Here is a 22,306-nt window from a genome sequence, read left to right on the forward strand (position 1 = left end):
TATACAGTATGTGTATATGTATATGTGTATATGTATATATGTGTATATATATATATGTATATATATATGTGTGTGTGTATATATATGTATATATATATGTGTGTGTGTGTGTATATATATATATGTGTATATGTATATATACAGTATGTGTGTGTATATATATATATATATATATATAATGTGTGTATATGTATATATATGTGTATATATGTGTATGTATATATATATGTATGTATGTATATATATGTATATATATATATATATATATATATAGTGCTTATTTGACATATATGTATATAGTGTGTGTATGTATGTGTACATATGTATATTTATACATTTGTCCATGTATATGTATGTATGTGCATGTGTATATGTATGTATACGCATATATATTTCTATGTACAGTATATGCATATGTATATGTATGCATATGTATATGTACGTATATGCACATATATATATATATATATAGATATATATATATATCTATATATAGATATATATAGATATATATATATATATATATATATATATAGATATAGTGCTTATTTGACATATATGTATATAGTGTGTGTATGTATGTGTACATATGTATATGTATATATTTGTCCATGTATATGTATGTATGTATGTGCATGTGTGTATGTATGTATACGCATATATATTTCTATGTACAGTATATGCATATGTATGCATATTTATATGTATGCATATGTATATGTACGTATATGCATGTGTATGTGTATATGTATATTCATATGTTTATGTATGTATATATAGGTATATGTAGATATGTGTGAATGTATATTTTTATGTGTACGTGTGTGTGTGTATATGTTGATGTATATATATATTTATGTGTGTGTATATGTGTGTACATACATGTATGTGTGTGTATATGTATATGAATTTATATATATGTATGTGTATACGTGTATATATATATGTACGTATGAAAGAGATTTTTTGTTTGGTTAAATTTGATTCATGATAATACAAGCATGTTTAACACAAATATATTCCTCTCTTTGTTAAAGACAAGAACATAAGTTGGTTTATTAGCTGATTGTGATGACTTGCATTGATTGGAATCAGACAGTAATGATGATAACGTCCGCATTTTTGAATGGAGGAGAAACAAAGTCCTATCTGTGCAAAACCACATGAAACTGCTCGGCTTCTAGCATTTTATTTGTCCAGCTTCCATACTCCTTTTGCTACACTTTACAAGAAACTCTGTAGCTTGTGCACGCCAGCTTTATGAGACTCTTATTTTGTTAGCGCAAGCAGGATGAAGCAGTGCTTTTATTGTGAAGACAGGAACTGTGCAGTCGGTCTTTCGAGTTTGGACGGCAAGTACGGCGCCAGAGTCTGTTGAAATAAAAAGTGTTTCTCGCCCTCTTCATAATGATCTGGCAGCAGCCAGCGTCATCTCACAAGACCTTCGGGTGCCGTGAATTTCAATCAAGTGACGAAAGTGACGTCTTAGTGGAGATTGATCGCTCATTTTTAGGTCTTTTTTTTTTTTTTACTGCTTGGCTGGCAATCAACTGACACACCCTCCATCATGGACGTGACGGCCAGCCAAGTAGTAAATATGATGCAAGTAACCATTTAAAGGATACACACTTGTATTCCTCAGTACTGTACAATTGTTTACCATTGTACTGTAATTAACTTTTAGTTATTTTAACCCTGATGTTTTGTGCTCCGGTCTGTGCCACCCGTTTTCATTTTTTATTAAAAGAAAAATGATACCTTTAATTTTTCAAACTAAGACTCACTGACTTTGGCTCATTTTCTGTGAAGAACATACAAACCCTGTTTCCATATGAGTTGGGAAATGGTGTTAGATGTAAATATAAACAGAATACAATGATTTGCAAATCCTTTTCAAGCCATATTCAGTTGAATATGCTACAAAGACAAAATATTTCATGTTCAAACTCATAAACTTTTATTTTGCAAATAATCATTAACTTTAGAATTTGATGCCAGCAACACGTGACAAAGAAGTTGGGAAAGGTGGCAATAAATACTGATAAAGTTGAGGAATGCTCATCAAACACTTATTTGGAACATCCCACAGGTGTGCAGGCTAATTGGGAACAGGTGGGTGTCATGATTGGCTATAAAAGCAGCTTCCCAAAAAATGCTCAGTCTTTCACAAGAAAGGATGGGGCGAGGTACACCCCTTTGTCCACAACTGTGTGAGCAAATAGTCAAACAGTTTAAGAACAACCTTTCTCAAAGTGACATTGCAAGACATTTAGGGATTTCAACATCTACGCTCCATAATATCATCAAAAGGTTCAGAGAATCTGGAGAAATCACTCCACGTAAGGTTTTGGAACAACATATGCTGCCATCTAAGCGCCGTCTTTTTCATGGACGCCCCTGCTTATTTCAGCAGGACAATGCCAAGCCACGTGTTTCAACAGTGTGGCTTCGTAAAAAAAAAAAATCGGGTACTTTCCTGGCCTGCCTGCAGTCCAGACCTGTCTCCCATGGAAAATGTGTGGCACATTATGAAGCGTAAAATAGGACAGTGGAGACCCCGGACTGTTGAAGGACTGAAGCTCTACATAAAACAAGAATGGGAAATAATTCCACTTTCCAAAGCTTCAACAATTAGTTTCCTCAGTTCCCAAACTTTTATTGAGTGTTTTTAAAGGAAACGGTGATGTAACACAGTGGTGAACATGCCCTTTCCCAACTACTTTGGCACGTGTTGCAGCCATGAAATTCTAAGTTAATTATGTGCAAAAAATTTTTTTATGAGTTTGAACATCAAATATGTTGTCTTTGTAGCATATTCAACTGAATATGGCTTGGATTTGCAAATCATTGTATTCTGTTTATATTTACATCTAACATCATTTCCCAACTCATATGGAAACGGGCTTTGTATATCAGAATACATATTTAATGACCACACACCATGCACCCCCCTACACATTTCTATTAGGTATAAGATGTCCGTGTCCACTGGACCCGGGGCTAATAGAAGTGTGGAAATTGATGTTCTGTTCTGTGTATCACACACACACACACACACACACACACACACACACACACACACACACACACACACACACACACACACACACACACACACACACAGCAGGCCTAGACAGGAGGAGGACAGAGTGTCTGCACACAGAACATCAGAGGGTCAAATGTGCGAGAAAATGAGAGCAGAGAGTGTTGACAAACAACGATGCAACCTTGTGTGGTAACCGCAGGTGGAGAAACACAAAAGAAGAATCCCTGTGGAATGCAGAAACTGGCAGAGAAATTTTCTGTGCAACGTTCATATTGTCGTTACTCAGCCAGCATTTGGGGGTCTGATGGACCCGTTGCATTTTATGGCTTTTAATTCCTCACAATCAAACACTTGTGGGAAAATATTGGGGGTGTAACGGTACACAAAAATTTCGGTTCGGTACGTACCTCGGTTTAGAGGTCACGGTTCGGTTCGTTTTCGATACAGTAGGAAACAACAAAATATAAAAATGTTGGTTATTTATTTACCAAATTTGTAAACAATGGCTTTATCCTTTTAACAATGGGAACACTGTAATAATTCTGCCCACGTTAATCCACATTAAACTGCCTCAACTCGGTGCTCAGATTGAATAAAATGACACAACTTTTCTTCTACATATAAAAAGTGCAACATTAAACAGTTTCAAGTCAACTCATCATACTTAATTTATTACAGCATTTGGGAAGCCTGTAGTTGATTTTTATTATGTAAATGTTATATTTGTATCAACATGTGATAGCAGGGACCCTGCCATTCAAAACTAGGCTGCTACATTACTAACTATAGCTGAAAATTGGGGGTTATATGTTTTTGTTTTAATGTGGTTTCTGTCAGAGGACACCATGACACAATCCCTAATTGTTAGAAATCCCACTCTTTATATTAAACATGATTCTCAGATGACAGTATTTGGCGAACGTCGTTTTGTCCTACTAATTTTGGCGGACCTTGAACTCACCGTAGTTTCTTTACATGTATAACTTTCTTCAACGATGCCACAGACAGACGTTTTTTTCATGACACTCATTCTTTGTCTCATTTTGTCCACCACACTTTTTATGCTGGGCGTGAACGCACAAATGTGAGCTTTGCTGGTGTTATTGACTTGTGTGGAGTGCTTATCAGGCATATTTGGTCAGTGCATGACTGCAAGCTAATCAATGCTAAAATGCTATTTAGGTTCGCTTTATGGATTTGTTGCATCATTGTGTCAGTTGTAGGTATATTTGAGCTCATTTAATTTCCTATGTCCTCTGTGTGTTTAATTTATATCTGCATTTCTCATGACATATTTTCTGTATTAGGGCTGGGCGATATGGCCTTTTTTTAATATCTCGATTTTTAGGCCATGTCGCGATACACCATATATATCTCCATATTTTGCCGTAGCCTTGAATGAACACTTGATGCATATAATGACAGCAGTCTGATGATTCTATGTGTCTACATTCAAACATTCTTCTTCATACTGCATTCATATATGCTACTTTTAAACTTTCATGCAGAGAGGGAAATCACAACTAAAAGTGTATTTATGAAACAGTTATTGGCACAGTGGCACAAACATTCATGTCATTTCCAAAGCAAAAAGTGCAAGATTGTCAGAGACATTTTAAAACTAGCTACGAGTGCACTTTTGTGCATGATGTCACTAAGATGACATATAAAAAAAAAACTCTAAATTAAAGTGCACTTTTTCTACAGAACGGCATTACAATAGTTTAAAAGGAATAAAGTGCACTTTTGTGCATGATGTCACACAAGATATTTCAATAACTGTCAAATAAAAATAAGCTGCATAATAGGAAATCAAATAGTGTTTGTCCTTCACCATGTGGTAGGTTCCTGCAGACGTTATCTTCTTTTGTTGTTGACTATTTTTTTCGTACGGTGTTGATCTGGAAATGTTTGCCTCGGCGTTTTGTTGAAATGCGGAGTAAGCACTCTTCATTCTCTAACTAGTGACTTTTTGAATGATGCTACATATTAGCAGTAATGCTACCTTTTGTAGCAACGCTTTTGCCCCACACCTTCCAAATTACAGTTGTCTGTTCGACATCTTCCCTCTTGAAGCCAAACCACCGCCGTACGGTGGACCCCCTGCTGTTTTTCTTGGGAATTAATTCTTCCTTCATTTGTTACCAGATTGGCACCTTCTTTCTCTCGTATTACCACACGCACAGCTCCGCTAGCATCACAGCTAACGTTACCCATGCTGCTACCTCCCTGTTCCGCGAGGGCGTGTACGTATGTGAGGTATGAGGTGACGTGTGTCAGAAGATGCGCTTGTTGTCTGTGAGAAGGAGAGACTAGAGTGGGAAGAGCCTGCAGTGTAATGCCTGCAGCTAAAAGCAACTGTGTGAGAACGTATACTCAAACATCACGATATAGTCATTTTCTATATCGCACAGAGACAAAGCCGCGATGTATCGATATATCGCCCAGCCCTAATTTTGACGTCATATGGGACGGCGTGGCGCAGTGGGATAGTGGCCGTGCGCAACCCGAAGGTCCCGGGTTCGAATCCCACCTAGTACCAACCTCGTCACGTCCGTTGTGTCCTGAGCAAGACACTTCACCCTTGCTCCTGATGGGTGCTGGTTGGCGCCTTGCATGGCAGCTCCCTCCATCAGTGTGTGAATGTGGAAGTAGTGTCAAAGCGCTTTGAGTACCTTGAAGGTAGAAAAGCGCTATACAAGTACAACCCATTTATCATTTATATGTAGTAGTATTTACATTTGGAAAATACTTGTTAGACATTCGGCAAAGTTTCTTTAACTCTTTAGACAAATTGCAAATCATTATTAGTCATTACTTTTTGTCTTTTCAAGCCCATACCAAAATAGATAACTTCTTGCTTTTGTAATATTTGTTGTTGTTGTAATTTTAGGTTTAGCTGTAGTTTGTGCACACCTTTCTGTGCGGCTGGCTGCAAGGAAGCATCTTTCTTGGCTTTCAAAACACCGCCATAGCGATGCGGAATGTTTGCAGAACATTTGGTGCAAAGAGCAGGTGAAATGTCTTCCTCTGAATTGGTGAAGAAGTCCCACTCGAATGACGCCAGGTTTGTTTTTGGGGAGCTCGTGACAGACCAGCCATTAACAGCTCTTCAAGAAAAAGGAGCGCTTGTTATGCTCAGCCTGACCAACTAACAGCGCTCTATGAGTAATCACCTGAGATCAACTTCATCTTACCTGTGACCCTCGAGCAGTGGGAACCAACCTTTTCCAGCCCCAAAACCCCTGCTCTCCTCCAAAAAACAAAGCTCTGTGTGTGTGTGTGTGTGTGTGTGTGTGTGTGTGTGTGTGTGTGTGTGTGTGTGTGTGTGTGTACACATGTATGTATATAGTGTGTGTGTACATGTATGTATATAGTGTGTGTGTACATGTATGTATATAGTGTGTGTGTACATGTATGTATATAGTGTGTGTGTACATGTATGTATATAGTGTGTGTGTACATGTATGTATATAGTGTGTGTGTACATGTATGTATATAGTGTGTGTGTACATGTATGTATATAGTGTGTGTGTACATGTATGTATATAGTGTGTGTGTACATGTATGTATATAGTGTGTGTGTGTACATGTATGTATATAGTGTGTGTGTGTGTGTATGTATATAGTGTGTGTGTACGTGTATGTATATAGTGTGTGTGTACATATATGTATATAGTGTGTGTGTGTGTGTGTACATATATGTATATAGTGTGTGTGTGTGTGTGTACATATATGTATATAGTGTGTGTGTGTACATATATGTATATAGTGTGTGTGTGTGTGTGTACATATATGTATATAGTGTGTGTGTGTGTGCACATATATGTATATAGTGTGTGTGTGTACATATATGTACATAGTGTACGTGTACATATATGTATACAGTGTGTGTACATATATGTTTATAGTGTGCGTACATGTATGTAGTGTACGTGTGTACATATGTATATATTGTACGCGTGTACATATATGTTTATAGTGTGTTTACGTGTACATATTTGTATATAGTGTACATATATGTATATAGTGTACGTGTGTACATATATGTTTATAGTGTGTGTGCACATGTACATATATGTATATAGTGTACGTGTACATCTATGTATATAGTGTGTGTGCATATATATATATTTATAGTGTGTGTGTGTGTATATATATGCATATTTGTGTATATAGTGTGTATGTGTATATAGTGTGTATGTACAGTCGTGTTTAAAAGTTTACATACACTTGTGAAGTACATAATGTCATGGCTGTCTTGAGTTTCCAATAATTTCTACAACTCGTACTTTTTGTGAGAGTAATTGGAGCACATACTAGTTGGTCAGAAAAAAACATTCATGAAGTTTGAATGATAATAAAAAAATAAAAACTACAACAGCTTTATCGCTAGAACTAGTATGCGTACATTTAAAAAGGCTTTTTTAAAAAAAGGGTTTTTAAGCCTTTTTTTAAAAGCATCCACAGTCTGTGGTGCCCTCAGGTGGTCAGGGAGAGCGTTCGACAGGCTGGGAGCGGCGCAGCAGATAGCCCGGTCTCCCCTTGTTTGTAGCTTTGTCCTCTGAGGTTGGAGGAGGTTAGCCTGTCCGGAGCGGAGGTCTAAGGGGTGAGTAGTTCTTTGAGGTAGTTCCATGGAGGCACTGGTGGGTTAGTAGGGAGACTTTCTATTCAAGCCTGAGTGAAACAGGAAGCCAGTGAAGGGATTTGAGAATTGGTGTGAAATGGTCGTATTTTTGCGCACTCATCAAGATAAAGACAACGCCTTTACGAAACCTAACAGTTCGTGGAAAAGGTGGCAGAAGTGCCGGAGAGACTAGGTGTGGACGCTTTTCTAATGATGCACGTCCTTAATGACGTCCTTAATGCATTCTTGCAGCGACATCAATTTGGCACACTTCATGCCATGCACTTTTTTTTTTTTGTTCCTAATATTTTCGCGATGGACCGGTAGAATCCCAAAGATCGACAGGTTCATCACGATTGAGGTGTTGACCACCTGTGCTCTAGTGCAGTGGTTCTCTAATGGGGGTACTTGGAGGTAGGCCAAGGGGTACGTCAGATTTTTTAAAAATATTCTAAAAATAGAAACAATTCAAAATCCTTTATAAATATATTTATTGAATAATACTTCAACAAAATATGAATGGAAGTTCATAAAGTGTGAAAAGAAATGCAACAATGCAATATTCAGTGTTGACAGCTAGATTTTTTGTGGACATGTTCCATAAATATTGATGTTAAAGATTTCTTTTTTTGTGAAGAAATGTTTAGAAGGAAGTTGATGAATCCAGATGGATCTCTATTACAATCCCCAGAGAGGGCACTTTAAGTTGATGATTACTTCTATGTGGAGAAATATTTATTTACAATTCAATCACTAGTCCTTTGTCACCCATTCTGTTCATAACTTTTATGGACAGAATTTCTAGGCGCAGTCAAGGCGTTGAGGGGATCTGGTTTGGTGACCGCAGGATTAGGTCTCTGCTTTTTGCAGATGATGTGGTCCTGATGGCTTCATCTGACCGGGATCTTCAGCTCTCACTGGATCGGTTCGCAGCCGAGTGTGAAGCGACCGGAATGAGAATCAGCACCTCCAAGTCCGAGTCCATGGTTCTCGCCCGGAAAAGGGTGGAGTGCCATCTCCGGGTTGGGGAGGAGACCCTGCCCCAAGTGGAGGAGTTCAAGTACCTAGGAGTCTTGTTCACGAGTGGGGGAAGAGTGGATCGTGAGATCGACAGGCGGATCGGTGCGGCGTCTTCAGTAATGCGGACGTTGTATCGATCTGTTGTGGTGAAGAAGGAGCTGAGCCGGAAGGCAAAGCTCTCAATTTACCGGTCGATCTACGTTCCCATCCTCACCTATGGTCATGAGCTTTGGGTCATGACCGAAAGGATAAGATCACGGGTACAAGCGGCTGAAATGAGTTTCCTCCGCCGTGTGGCGGGGCTCTCCCTTAGAGATAGGGTGAGAAGCTCTGCCATCCGGGAGGAACTCAAAGTAAAGCCGCTGCTCCTCCACATGGAGAGGAGCCAGATGAGGTGGTTCGGGCATCTGGTCAGGATGCCACCCGAACGCCTCCCTAGGGAGGTCTTTAGGGCACGTCCAACCGGTAGGAGGCCACGGGGAAGACCCAGGACACGTTGGGAAGACTATGTCTCCCGGCTGGCCTGGGAACGCCTCGGGATCCCCCGGGAAGAGCTAGACGAAGTGGCTGGGGAGAGGGAAGTCTGGGTTTCCCTGCTTAGGCTGCTGCCCCCGTGACCCGACCTCGGATAAGTGGAAGAAGATGCATGGATGAATCACTAGTTATTTTTAAATATTTTTTTCCAAATAGTTCAAGAAAGACCACAACAAATATGCAATATTTTGCACCTGTAGGAGCCTAAATACTGTTTAAGTTTATTTAAGTTTTATGGAAGGTCTTTTATGTTTATTCAGCCAAGAAGGGGACTATTTACTTTATTTGCATGATAAGAAAATGTATATATTGAATGCTTAGAGTAATTATATAAAGCTCACTTTATTTGTAATTATTACATTTGTCAAAATAATTTGACTGTTTTAATTGCATGTATGGCGGAAGGAGATGTGTGCTCAGGGTTTTTGGACGCAAGGTGTTATGGGTAATTGCAGTCAGGTGCGGTGGAATGGAGCCACACAGTTTTTGGACTAAAATGTAGATTCCTTAAGTAGCCTTAGCTTGACTTTCACTCATACTTTTTCTTAATGGTACTATTTCTAACTCAAACTGCAACCAACTCTCTTTATTTTGTCATTCATGTGTTCCCATATGGTGATTGTTTTATGTTTTGAATGATTCAGTCCACAAGTAAACCATCCAAACGAAGAAGGAACGTCTGGAGTTTTGTTTTGTTGTTGCCGCAAGAAGCGGAGTGAAAGAGAAAGTAGAGGAGCGTCAAGCTAAGACTACTTTAGGAATCTACAGCACTCTTCTACAGTTGAATGAATCAGAAAGTGATGACATCCTGCTGGATTTTACTGCTTTAGCTCTTTTTTTCAACCAAAAATGCTTTGCTGTGATTAGGGGGTACTTGAATTAAAAAAAGGTTCAAAGGGGGTACTTTACTGAAAAAAGGTTGAGGACCACTGCTCTAGTCTGTAAAACAGAGGGGCCCGCACTTTTTCAGCAGGCGAGCTACATTTCAAATGACAGAGTCAAAAGTTTACATCCACTTGTAAAGAACATGATGTCATGGCGGTCTTAAAGTCCTACTGAAAGATAGTAGAAACTACAATTTAAAGTCCTACTGAAAGATAGTAGAAACTACAATTTAAAGTCCTACTGAAAGATAATAGAAACTACAATTTAAAGTCCTACTGAAAGCCACTACTAGCGACCACACAGTCTGATAGTTTATATATCAATGATGAAATATTAACATTGCAACACATGACAATACGGCCGCTTTACTTTACTAAATTACAATTTTAAATTTCCCGCGGAGATTCTTGTTGAAAACGTCGCGGAATGATGAAGCGTGTTTGTGACGTCTCGGGTTGGAGGGGACATGTTAGCCCAGCACCACTTTTCATCGCATAATTACACAGTAATTTGGACATCTGTGTTGCTGAATCTTTTGCAATTTGTTCAAATAATAATGGAGACGTCAAAGAAGAATGCTGTTGGTGGAAAGCAGTGGATTGCAGCTGCTTTTAGGAACCGAAACACAGCCGGTGTTTTTGTTTGTTGTGAAGCTTTAAGACAGAGCGGTCAAGCAAACATGTTTCTGTACGTCAACCAGCAAGTTTTTGGATGGGAAAATTGTGATATAAGGTCGGCTCTTACCGGAGGCTTCAGTGGATTATGGGACTTCCTCCTGTAGCTGTCAAAAAGGCAGCTGTGATCTTGGCTTCTCGGCTTCTCTCAGTTCACCGCAGCCATCCGACTTTCAGGTATGACAGTATAATCTCCCTAAAATACTATTAACACAATAAGCAGATAATGGATTTTCCAGAATTATCCTAGTAAATGTGTAATTACATCTGAAACGCACCCACTGCCGCCGCCCGGAGCCGTCGCTTTTTTTTAGTGCCTCACTCTAACTTTCCTCATCCACGAATCTTTCATCCTCACTCAAATTAATGGGGAAATTGTCGCTTTTCTCGGCCCGAATTGCTCTCGCTGCTGGTGGCCATGATTGTAAACAATGTTCAGATGTGAGGAGCTCCACAACCCGTGACGTCACGTGCACATCATCTGCTACTTCCGCTACAGGCAAGGCTTTTTTTATTAGCGACCAAAAGTTGCAAACTTTATGGTGGATGTTCTCTACTAAATCAAAAATTTGGCAATATTGCGAAATGATGAAGTATGACACATAGAATGGACCTGATATCCCCGTTTAAATAAGAACATCTCATTTCAGTAGGCCTTCAAGTTTCCAATCATTTCTACAAGTCTTATTTGTGTTGTGATAGAGTGATTGGAGCACATACTTGTTGCTCACAAAAAAAAAACATTCATGAAGTTTGGTTCTTTCATGAATTATTTATGGGTCTACTGGAAATGTGACTTGGTCAAAAGTAAGTTTCTCTGCAATAAGGTGCTTTTGGTTGTCATCCACAAGCTTCTGCTTGAATTTTTGACCACACCTCTTGACTAAATTGCTGCAGATCAGCTAAATGTGTTGGTTTTCTGACGTGGACTTGTTTCTTCAGCATTGTCCACATGTTTAAGTCAGGACTTTGGGAAGGTTATTCTCAAAACATCATTGTAGCCTGGTTTAGCCATTCCTTGACCACTTTTGATGTGAGTTTGGGGTTTTTGATTGATTGATACTTTTATTAGTAGTTTGTACAGTACAGTACATATTCTGTACAACTGACCACTAAATGGTAACACCCCAATAAGTTTTTCAACTTGTTTAAGTCGGGGTCCACGTTAATCAATCCATGGTACAAATATATACTATCAACATAATACAGTCATCAGAGTATATACATTGAATTATTTACAATACGGGGGCTGGGATGTGGGGGGGGGTTAGGTTTGGTTGATGTCAGCATACTTCAGTCATCAACAATTGCATCATCTGGGATATCAATCAATCAATCAATGTTTACTTATATAGCCCTAAATCACTAGTGTCTCAAAGGGCTGCACAAACCACCACGACATCCTCGGGAGGCCCACATAAGGGCAAGGAAAAACTCACACCCAGTGGGACGTCGGTGACAATGATGACTATGAGAACCTTGGAGAGGAGGAAAGCAATGGATGTCAAGCGGGTCTAACATGATACTGTGAAAGTTCAATCCATAATGGATCCAACACAGTCGCGAGAGTCCAGTCCAAAGCGGATCCAGGACATTGAAACAGTGTAGGTCTGACTTAGTAGGATATGTACAGCATAAGCAAGCACAAGAACAAGTATATACATTGGATTATTTACAATCCGGGGAGGTGGGAGGGTGTTAGTTAGTCTCGGCTTGAAGTTGCCTGGAGGTGTTCTTTTAGTGAGGTTTTGAAAGAGGCCAGAGATGCACTTTCTTTCCAGCTGTTGGGAGTACATTCCACCTTGATGTGGCATAGAAGGAGAAGGAGTTAAGACCTTTGTTACATCAGAATCTGGGTTTAACCTGGTTTGTGTGGAGCTGTGGTTATGGAAGTAGTTTGACATTGTCCTGTTGGAACACCCAACTGTGCCCAAGACCCAACCTCTGGACTGATGATTTTAGGTTGTCCTGAAGAATTTGGAGGTAATGCTCCTCTTCCATTGTCCCGTTTACTCTCTGTAAAGCACCAGCTCCATTGGCAGCAAAACAGGCCCAGAGCATAATACTACCACCACCATGCTTGACAGTAGGCTTTGTGTTTCTGGAATTAAAGGCCTCACCTTTTCACCTTCAAACATATTGCTGGATATTGTGGTCAAACAGATGAATTTTCAGACAACACATGGACAAAGATAAGACCTTCTGGAGGAAAGTTCTGTGGTCAGGTGAAACAAAAAGTGTGTGTGTGTTTGTTTATGAAACAGAAGCTTTTTGTTAACAATTTAAAGGTGTTTAATGATGATACAAGCATGTTTAAGACTTATAGATTCCTTTCTTTCATGAAGACCAGAATATAAGTTGTATTAGCGGTTTCTGATGATTTGCAATGATTGGTTTAAAAATGTAACTTAGATATTGGCTTTCACTATGTAAAGCGCTTTCAGTCACTAGAGAAAAGCGCTATATAAATATAATTCACTAATGTTGTCTTGGTGGGAATCGGGAGAATGGTTGCCCCGGGAGATTTTCGGGAGGGACGCTGAACTTAGTGAGTCTCCTGGAAAAAAGTTTGAGGGTTGGCAAGTATGGCGGTCAGTCTTAAGACTTTTAAAAGTCTGTGGAAATAAAGTATTTCTCGACTGCCTGACGGTGTTTTTTTAATGAATATCAAGTTCGCAGCAGCCAGCGTCGTCTCACAATTGGCGATCGCTCATTTTTAGATCTGTTTGACTATTTTATTAACGCCAGGACTGACACACCTTTTTTGATCGACCTAATGGCATACTTGCCAACCTTGAGACCTCCGAATTCGGGAGATGGTTTGGTGGTAGCGGAGGTGTATATTGTAGCGTCCCACAAGAGTTAGTGCTGCAAGGGGTTCTGGGTGTTTGTTATGTTGTGTTACAGTGCGTATGTTCTCCCAAAATGTGTTTGTCATTCTTGTTTGGTGTGGGTTCACATTGTGGCCTTGTAACCTCCGAATTCGAGAGATGGGGGAGGAGGTTGAGGTGGTAGCAAGGGTGTATATTATAGTGTCCCGCAAGGGTTAGTGCTGCAAGAGGTTCTGAGTTTTTGTCAGTTTTGTTAAGGTGTTTGTCATTCTTGTTTGGTGTGTGTTCACAGTGCGGCACTTATTTGTAACAGTGTTAGTTGTTTATACGGCCACCCTCAGTGTGACCTGTATGGCTGTTGATCAAGTATGCCTTGCATTCTCTTGTGTGTGTAAAAGCCGCTTATATTATGTGACTCTACCGGCACGCTGTTTGTACGGAGTGAAGCGTAGGTGACGACAGGTTGTAGAGAACGATAAAAACAGTGCCTTTAAGGCACGCCCCCAATATTGTTGTCCGGGTGGAAATTGGGAGAAATTCGGGAGAATGGTTGCCCCGGGAGATTATCGGGAGGGACGCTGAAATTGGGGAGTCGGGAGGGTTGGCAAGTATGCCTAATGGGAACACCTGGTATGGAACATGGATGGTGTTACAGCGCCCCTGCTGGTGCAGCCCAGTACTGCACTACCTTTTTAATCAGTTGCTACAAGACACGATCAAGTCCACACACACACACACACACACACACACACACACACACACACACGACATTCACCACCATCAGTTTATTGATTGTTATGGCTATGCCTTACCTTAGTGGCGGGTGGGGAACCTGTGGCTCTTTTGATGACTGCACCTGGCTCTCAGATAAATCTTAGCTGACATTGCTTAACACGACAAGTCATGAATAATTCCGCAGGTAATCAGTGTTAAGAATACCGTTCAAAATATAAAACATTTTAATGTTCAAAAAGTTGCATTAATGGTAAGAATTATTTTATTTATTAAGGGTTAGCTTCAGAATAACAATGTCGTTAAAAAGAAGAGACCTTCCATCCATCCATTTTCTACCGCTTGTCCCTTTTGGGTTGGGCAGGGGGTGCTGGAGCCTTTCTCTGCTAATTCGGACGGGAGGTGGTGTACACCCTGGACAAGTCGCCACCTCATCGCAGGGTCAACACAGACAGACAACACTCACATTCACACACCGGAGTACCCGGTGGGAACCCACGCAGTCACGGGGAGAACATGCAAACTCCACACGGAAAGATCCCGAGCCCGGGATTGAACTCAGGACTACTCAGGACCTTCGTATTGTGAAGCACATGCACTAACCCCTTTACCGCCGTGATGCCATAAGAGACCTATTATACTCAAAACAAAATGTTGGTCTTACTTAAAAATGCACGCATTTAGTTGTTGAAAAATATTACAAACCCTGTTTCCATATGAGTTGGGAAACTGTCTTAGATGTAAATATAAACAGAATACAATGATTTGCAAATCCTTTTCAAGCCATATTCAGTTGAATATGCTACAAAGACAACATATTTCATGTTCAAACTCATAAACTTTTTTTTTTTTTTTTTGCAAATAATAATTAACTTTAGAATTTGATGCCAGCAACACGTGATAAAGAAGTTGGGAAAGGTGGCAATAAATACTGATAAAGTTGAGGAATGCTCATCAAACACTTATTTGGAACATCCCACAGGTGTGCAGGCTAATTGGGAACAGGTGGGTGCCATGATTGGCTATAAAAACAGCTTCCAAAAAAACGCTCAGTCTTTCACAAGAAAGGATGGGGCGAGGTACACCCCTTTGTCCACAACTGCGTGAGCAAATAGTCAAACAGTTTAAGAACAACCTTTCTCAAAGTGACATTGCAAGAAATTTAGAGATTTCAACATCTACGCTCCATAATATCATCAAAAGGTTCAGAGAATCTGGAGAAATCACTCCACGTAAGCGGCATGGCCGGAAACCAACATTGAATGACCGTGACCTTCGATATCTAAGACAGCATCAAAAACCGACATCAATCTCTAAAGGATATCACCACATGGGCTCAGGAACAATTAAAAAAAACACTGCCACTAATTACAGTCTGTCGCTACATCATTAAGTGCAAGTTAAAGCTCTACTATGCAAAGCGAAAGCCATTTATCAACAACATCCAGAAACGCCGCCGGCTTCTCTGGGCCTGAGATCATCTAAGATGGACTGATGCAAAGTGGAAAAGTGTTCTGTGGTCTGACGAGTCCACATTTCAAATTGTTTTTGGAAATAGTCGACATCGTGTCATCCGGACCAAAGGGGAAGTGAACCATCCAGACTGTTATGGACACAAAGTGTAAAAGCCAGCATGTGTGATGGTATGGGGGTGTATTAGTGCCCAAGGCATGACTAACTTACACATGTGTGATGGTATGGGGGTGCATTAGTGCCCAAGGCATGGGTAACTTACACATCTGTGAAGGCACCATTAATGCTGAACGGTACATACAGGTTTTGGAACAACATATGCTGCCATCAAAGCGCCGTCGTTTTCATGGACGCCCCTGCTTATTTCAGCAAGACAATGCCAAGGTACGTGTTACAACACCATGGCTTCGTAGTAAAAAAAGTGCGGGTACTAGACTGGCCTGCCTGCAGTCCAGACCTGTCTCCCATGGAAAATGTGTGGCGCATTATGAAGCGTAAAATAGGACAGCGGAGACCCCGGACTGTTGAAGGACTGAAGCTCTACATAAAACAAGAATGGGAAAGAATTCCACTTTCAAAGCTTCAACAATTAGTTTCCTCAGTTCCCAAACGTTTATTGAGTGTTGTTAAAAGAAAAGGTGATGTAACACAGTGGTGAACATGCCCTTTCCCAACTACTTTGGCACGTGTTGCAGCCATGAAATTCTAAGTTAATGATTATTTGCAGAAAATAAATAAAGTTTATGAGTTTGAACATGAAATATGTTGTCTTTGTAGCATATTCAACTGAATATGGATTGAAAAGGATTTGCAAATCATTGTATTCTGTTTATATTTACATCTAACACAATTCCCCAACTCATATGGAAACGGGGTTTGTATATGGCTCTTATGTAAATACATTTTAAAATATTTGGCTTTCAAGTCTCTCTCCGCCAAAAAGGTTCCCGACCCCTGCCTTAGTGTATTGACGCTTGCATTTTGTTCCACCTTAACAGCACTTCTCCTGCTCTGTATTAATTGGAATTTGTGTGAAGCCGCCGCATATGTCTCACTGCTCACCTTCTTTCTCTGTTTAGTGCGACTGCACGACAGCATTTCCGAGGAAGGATTTCATTACCTCGTCTTTGACCTGTGAGTATATTGTGAACACGTGCACACTCACACAGATAGGGGTTGACATTTTGTCCATGTGTGCATGCCTGCAGCTTGTTTGTGTATGCTAAGCACACTCTCTCCCCTCCGCCATCCCAGGGTGACAGGAGGAGAGCTTTTTGAAGACATCGTAGCCAGAGAGTACTACAGCGAGGCCGACGCCAGGTGAGCGCTTCAACGATGGCGTCATTTATACAGTGGGGCCAAAAAGTATTTAGTCAGCCAGCGATTGTGCAAGTTCTCCCACTTCAAATGATGACAGAGGTCTGTCATTTTCATCATAGGTACACTTCAACTGTGACAGACAGAATGTGAAGAAAAAAATCCAGGAATTCACATTGTAGGAATTTTAAAGAATTTATTTGTAAATGATGGTGGAAAATAAGTATTTGGGGACTTCAAACAAGGAAGATCTCTGGCTCTCACAGACCTGTAACTTCTTCTTTAAGAAGCTCTTCTGTCCTCCACTCGTTACCTGTATTAATGGAACCTGTTTGAACTTGTTATCTGTATAAAAGACACCTGTCCACAGCCTCAAACAGTCAGACTCCAAACTCCACTATGGCCAAGACCAAAGAGATGTCGAAAGACACCAGGAAAAGAATTGTAGACCTGCACCAGACTGGGAAGAGTGAATCTACAATAGGCAAGCAGCTTGGTGTGGAAAAATCAACTGTGGGAGCAATTATCAGAAAATGGAAGACATACAAGACCACTGATAATCTCCCTCGATCTGGGGCTCCACGCAAGATCTCATCCCGTGGGGTCAAAATGATCATGAGAACGATGAGCAAAAATCCCAGAACCACACGGGGGGACCAGGTGAATGACCTGCAGAGAGCTGGGACCAAAGTAACAAAGGTTACCATCAGTAACACACTGGCCGACAGGGAATCAAATCCTGCAGTGCCAGACGTGTCCCCCCGCTTAAGCCAGTGCATGTCCAGGCCCATCTGAAGTCTGCCAGAGAGCACATGGATGATACAGCAGTGGATTGGGAGAATGTCATGTGGTCAGATGAAACCAAAATACAACTTTTGGAGGCCATCTGCACTTTTCATGTGCCGAGTTGGTAGGTGTATCTGTTTGCTAATAGTAGCTACTAGCCATACCCATGTATTTTCATTTTAACTTATATCTGTCAGTAGACATGTTATGGAAGGTAAAAACTACAACATAATACAAAGTAGTGTGTAGTTCTAACTTATATCTGTCAGTAGACACGTTATGGAAGATGAAAACACGACGAGTTGAGTTGATACCAAAATGGATACATGGATGATACAGCAGAGGATTGGGAGAATGTCATGTGGTCAGATGAAACCAAAATACAACTTTTTGCTATAAACTCAACTGGTGGTGTTTGGAGGAAGAAGAATACTGAGTTGCATCCCAAGAACACCATACCTACTGTGAAGCATGGGGGTGGAAACATCATGCTTTGGGGCTGTTTTTCTGCTAAGGGGACAGGACGATTGATCCGTGTTAAGGAAAGAATGAATGGGGCCATGTATCCTGAGATTTGGAGACAAAACCTCCTTCCATCAGTGAGAGCTTTGAATGCTTGACCAAATACTTATTTTCCACCATCATTTACAAAGAATTTATTTTAAATTCCTAAAAAAAAAAATTCCCATTCTGTCTGTCACAGTTGAAGTGTACCTATGATGAAAATGACAGACCTCTGTCATCCTTTGAAGTGGGAGAACTTGCACAATCGCTGGCTGACTAAATACTTTTTTGACCACACAGTATTTCACACGCCGCTCTCGTTCACGGCCTCTGTAAATTAAACGTCGACGTTCGCCGTGACAAACGAGGCGTTGGGCCGGGACCTTTTCGATTTTTGAATTTTTCTTCCACCTTTCCTTACGTTTTTTTCCTCGCCCAATGACATTTAAGTCGCCCGTGTCCTCCCTCCTCAAGTTTCCCGGTCGTGTTTCCAGCGTCTGGGTGGCACGCAGCTTAGAGAGTTTGTCGGACAACGGGATTAGTTCTCTTTGTCTCTTCCTGCTCACCAGGGGAGGAGCTTTAGAGCCACACAAACCCTCTCTCTCTCTCCCTCTCTCTCTCTCTCTCTCTCTCTCTCTCTCTCTCTCTCTCTCCCTCTCTCTCCCTCTCTCTCCCCGTCAGAATTCGGCCTCAGCCACTTTCTTCCGCAACCTTGCCAACGTTAACCTTTGCAGAGGCGTGACATAAACATGAGCCCGGAGCACGGGGACCGGCGGAGGCCTGACACCGTACTGCGTAGGACAGTAATAAGGTGGCTCGCAGGAACCTTTTTTCTAATTTTTTTTCTTTGTACGAAAGCTCGAGTGTGAAAACACGCCAGGACGGGAGGAATAACGGCAGCTTGCGTGGACGCCCCCGTTAGTAAGATGACTTCCCACACTGCAAAAACTGAAATCTAAGTAAGATTTAGGCACATAAGAAAACCCTTGTCTTAATGGCAACGTTTCTGTTGCTTTCACTCATTTGCCGCTTTTCCACTAATGCAGGGGTAGGCAACCCAGAATGTTGAAAGAGCCATTTTGGACCCAAATAACACAACGCCTTCAAGCGCCATTCATATAAAACTTACAGGCCACACTAACATTAAACTTTCATATGAAGGTTGGGGAACGCAAAATAACATCTCTGTGTTGGCATGTTTTTACTGTTTTAAGGGTTTTGGTCCTAAATGATCTCAGTCAGATATTACAGCTTGTTGCTCAGATTTGATGACCTATGTTGAGTAAAACGTGCTTGAAACTAGAATATCAATTGCTGTGTCATCAACACTCACAAGTATAAAACTACTTTTTTAAAGGCCTACTGAAGTGAGATGTTCTTATTTAAACGGGGATAGCAGCTCCATTCTATGTGTCATACTTCATCATTTCCCCATATTGCCATATTTTTGCTGAAAGGATTTATTAGAGAACATCCACGATAAAATTCGCAACTTTTGCTGCTGATAAAAAAGCCTTGCCTGTAGCGGAAGTAGCAGACGATGTGGGCGTGATGTCACGGGTTGTGGAGCTCCTCACATCCCCACATTGTTTACAATCATGGCCACCAGCAGCGAGAGCGATTCGGCCCGAGAAAGCGTCGATTTCCCCATTATTTTGAGCGAGGATGAAAGATTCGTGGATAAGGAAAGTGAGAGTGAAGGACTAGAAAGAAAAAAAAAAGATCCTATTAGACAAATTTACTAGGAATATTCTGGAAAATCCCTTATCTGCTTATTGTGTTAGAAGTGTTTTAGTGAGATTATATGGTCGTACCTGTACAACCTGAAGGTCGGCTGCGCACTTTTCCTCAGCACCAGTCGACGGGTGGTGGCAATGCCCATCTCTGCCCTTCGCAAGGGACCCTCTTCGAAACACGATCTTTCGAAATGATCGCTACATAATACACTGTACTTTGTGTGTGTGGTCCAATCCAACCGTGTTCGCTTGACCGCTCTGTTCCATAGTAAAGCTTCACCGTCATCTCTCGGGAATGTAAATAATGAAACACCAGCTGTGTTTGTGTTGTTATAGGCGGCCGCAATACGCCTCTTCCCACCTACAGCTTTCTTCTTTGACGTCTCCATTATTCATTGAACAAATTGCAAAAGATTCAGCAACACAGAAGTCCAGAATACTGTGTGATTATGCGATGAAAACAGAGGACTTATAGCTGGGAACGGTGCTGGAACAAAATGTCCTCTACAATGCGTGACGTCACGCGCACGCGTCATCATACCGCGACGTTTCAGCAGGATACTTCAGCGCGAAATTAAAAATTGCAATTTAGTAAACTAAAGCGGCCGTATTGTCATGTGTTGCAATGTTAATATTTCATCATTGATATATAAACTATCAGACTGCGTGGTCGCTAGTAGTGGCTTTCAGTAGGACTTTAAAGTAATAATTTCTTATTTCAAGCATGACAAAAAAAATCATGACTTAGTCACAATTTTGTCTCATAATTAAAACAGATGACAGCCAAATGGACTTTGCTGTCTAATTTTCAATGAAACAATAGAAAATAGGCCCTCATAAAGTAGTACAGTTGGCACAGGACAGTAAACGGACAGTTAATATTTAAGCATTTAACATGTGACGTTTGTAACAATTTTGAACAGAAATAGTTCATGCACGTTCAGATAAATTCTTCAAAATTACAATTAAAACATTTTTGGCCGGGGGCCGGGCCGTATATATGTGCACTAATTTACTGAACTAGCACGCACTTGGCGCGATGATGTCATGTTATCGATGGAAAAATGCATTTTTAGACCATATGATTGGATGAGTTCAAATAAAATAGCCCTCATTTTTGTATTTTTTGTTCTTGTTTTTGAACACTGACTTTTTGCAGCGTGCATGCACACAAATGGCTGCTTCTGACAAATGCCAATGACCTAAACAAACTTCTTTTAGTTTCATATCTGCAACATGCAAGCACGTTTAATGTGTGCACACTTTCAGAGCATGGCAATATTTATTTGGAGCTGGAGGTCTGTATGTGTTGTACAAAAGCAGTGTGTAAATGGTAGGGGTGTAACGGTACGTTCTTAGGTTTAGAGGTCACGGTTCGGTTCATTTTCAGTACGGTAAGAAAACAACAAAATATAAATTGTTTGGTTATTTATTTACCACATTTGTAAACATTTTTAAATTTTCCTGAAGGAACTCTCCTGAAGGAATCAATAAAGTACTATCTAAACAATGGAATAACATACTGTACATATACACACACAGGGTCCATTGCCAGGGTTCATGTGGTCAACATATATCAAATAAAAACTAAATAAAAAAATTAAAATTCTACATATAAAGTGCTTTTTTTTGGATTGATTGATTGATTGATACTTTTATTAGTAGATTGCACAGTACAGTACATATTCCGTACAATTGACCACTAAATGGTAACACCCCAATAAGTTTTTCAACTTGTTTAAGTCGAGATTCACATGAATCAACATTAAACTGCCTCCAGTTGTTGCTCAGATGAAATAAAATGACAAAACTTTTCTTCTACATATAAAAAGTGCAACATTAAACAGTTTCAAGTCAACTCAGCCTCAGATTAACTTTTCTTTACCTAGCTGTAATTTGATCCCCTTAACATGCTTCAAACTGGACACACACATCAGGACTGGTGGAAATTGCGATTTATTTAAAAAACCTAACCCCAAAACTCAAAATTGCGCTCTAACGCCCCCTAGGAATAAAACACAGACAAAACTGCCTGTAACTTCCAGTAATGACATTGTAGAGACATGAAACAAAAACCTCTATGTAGGTCTCACTTAGACCTACATTTCATATATTGACAACTCCCAGCAAAAATCAACAGG

At 40.4% G+C, this 22,306-nt stretch overlaps 1 protein-coding gene across 12 annotated transcripts in view; it reads left to right on the forward strand.

The window, feature by feature from the left end:
- LOC133557175 (calcium/calmodulin-dependent protein kinase type II subunit gamma-like) overlaps nucleotides 1-22,306 on the forward strand; it is a 167,374-nt gene that overhangs the window by 46,115 nt on the left and 98,953 nt on the right. For all 12 annotated transcript variants that reach the window (XM_061907429.1, XM_061907434.1, XM_061907428.1 and 9 more), the window contains exons 4-5: nucleotides 16,902-16,956; nucleotides 17,077-17,142. In XM_061907429.1, the coding sequence (XP_061763413.1) occupies nucleotides 16,902-16,956; nucleotides 17,077-17,142 (121 nt within the window). The remainder of the gene's footprint in view (nucleotides 1-16,901; nucleotides 16,957-17,076; nucleotides 17,143-22,306) is intronic.

The sequence above is a fragment of the Nerophis ophidion genome, linkage group LG08, assembly GCF_033978795.1.
Source record: "Nerophis ophidion isolate RoL-2023_Sa linkage group LG08, RoL_Noph_v1.0, whole genome shotgun sequence".
In the NCBI taxonomy this organism is placed as follows: Eukaryota; Metazoa; Chordata; class Actinopteri; order Syngnathiformes; family Syngnathidae; genus Nerophis; species Nerophis ophidion.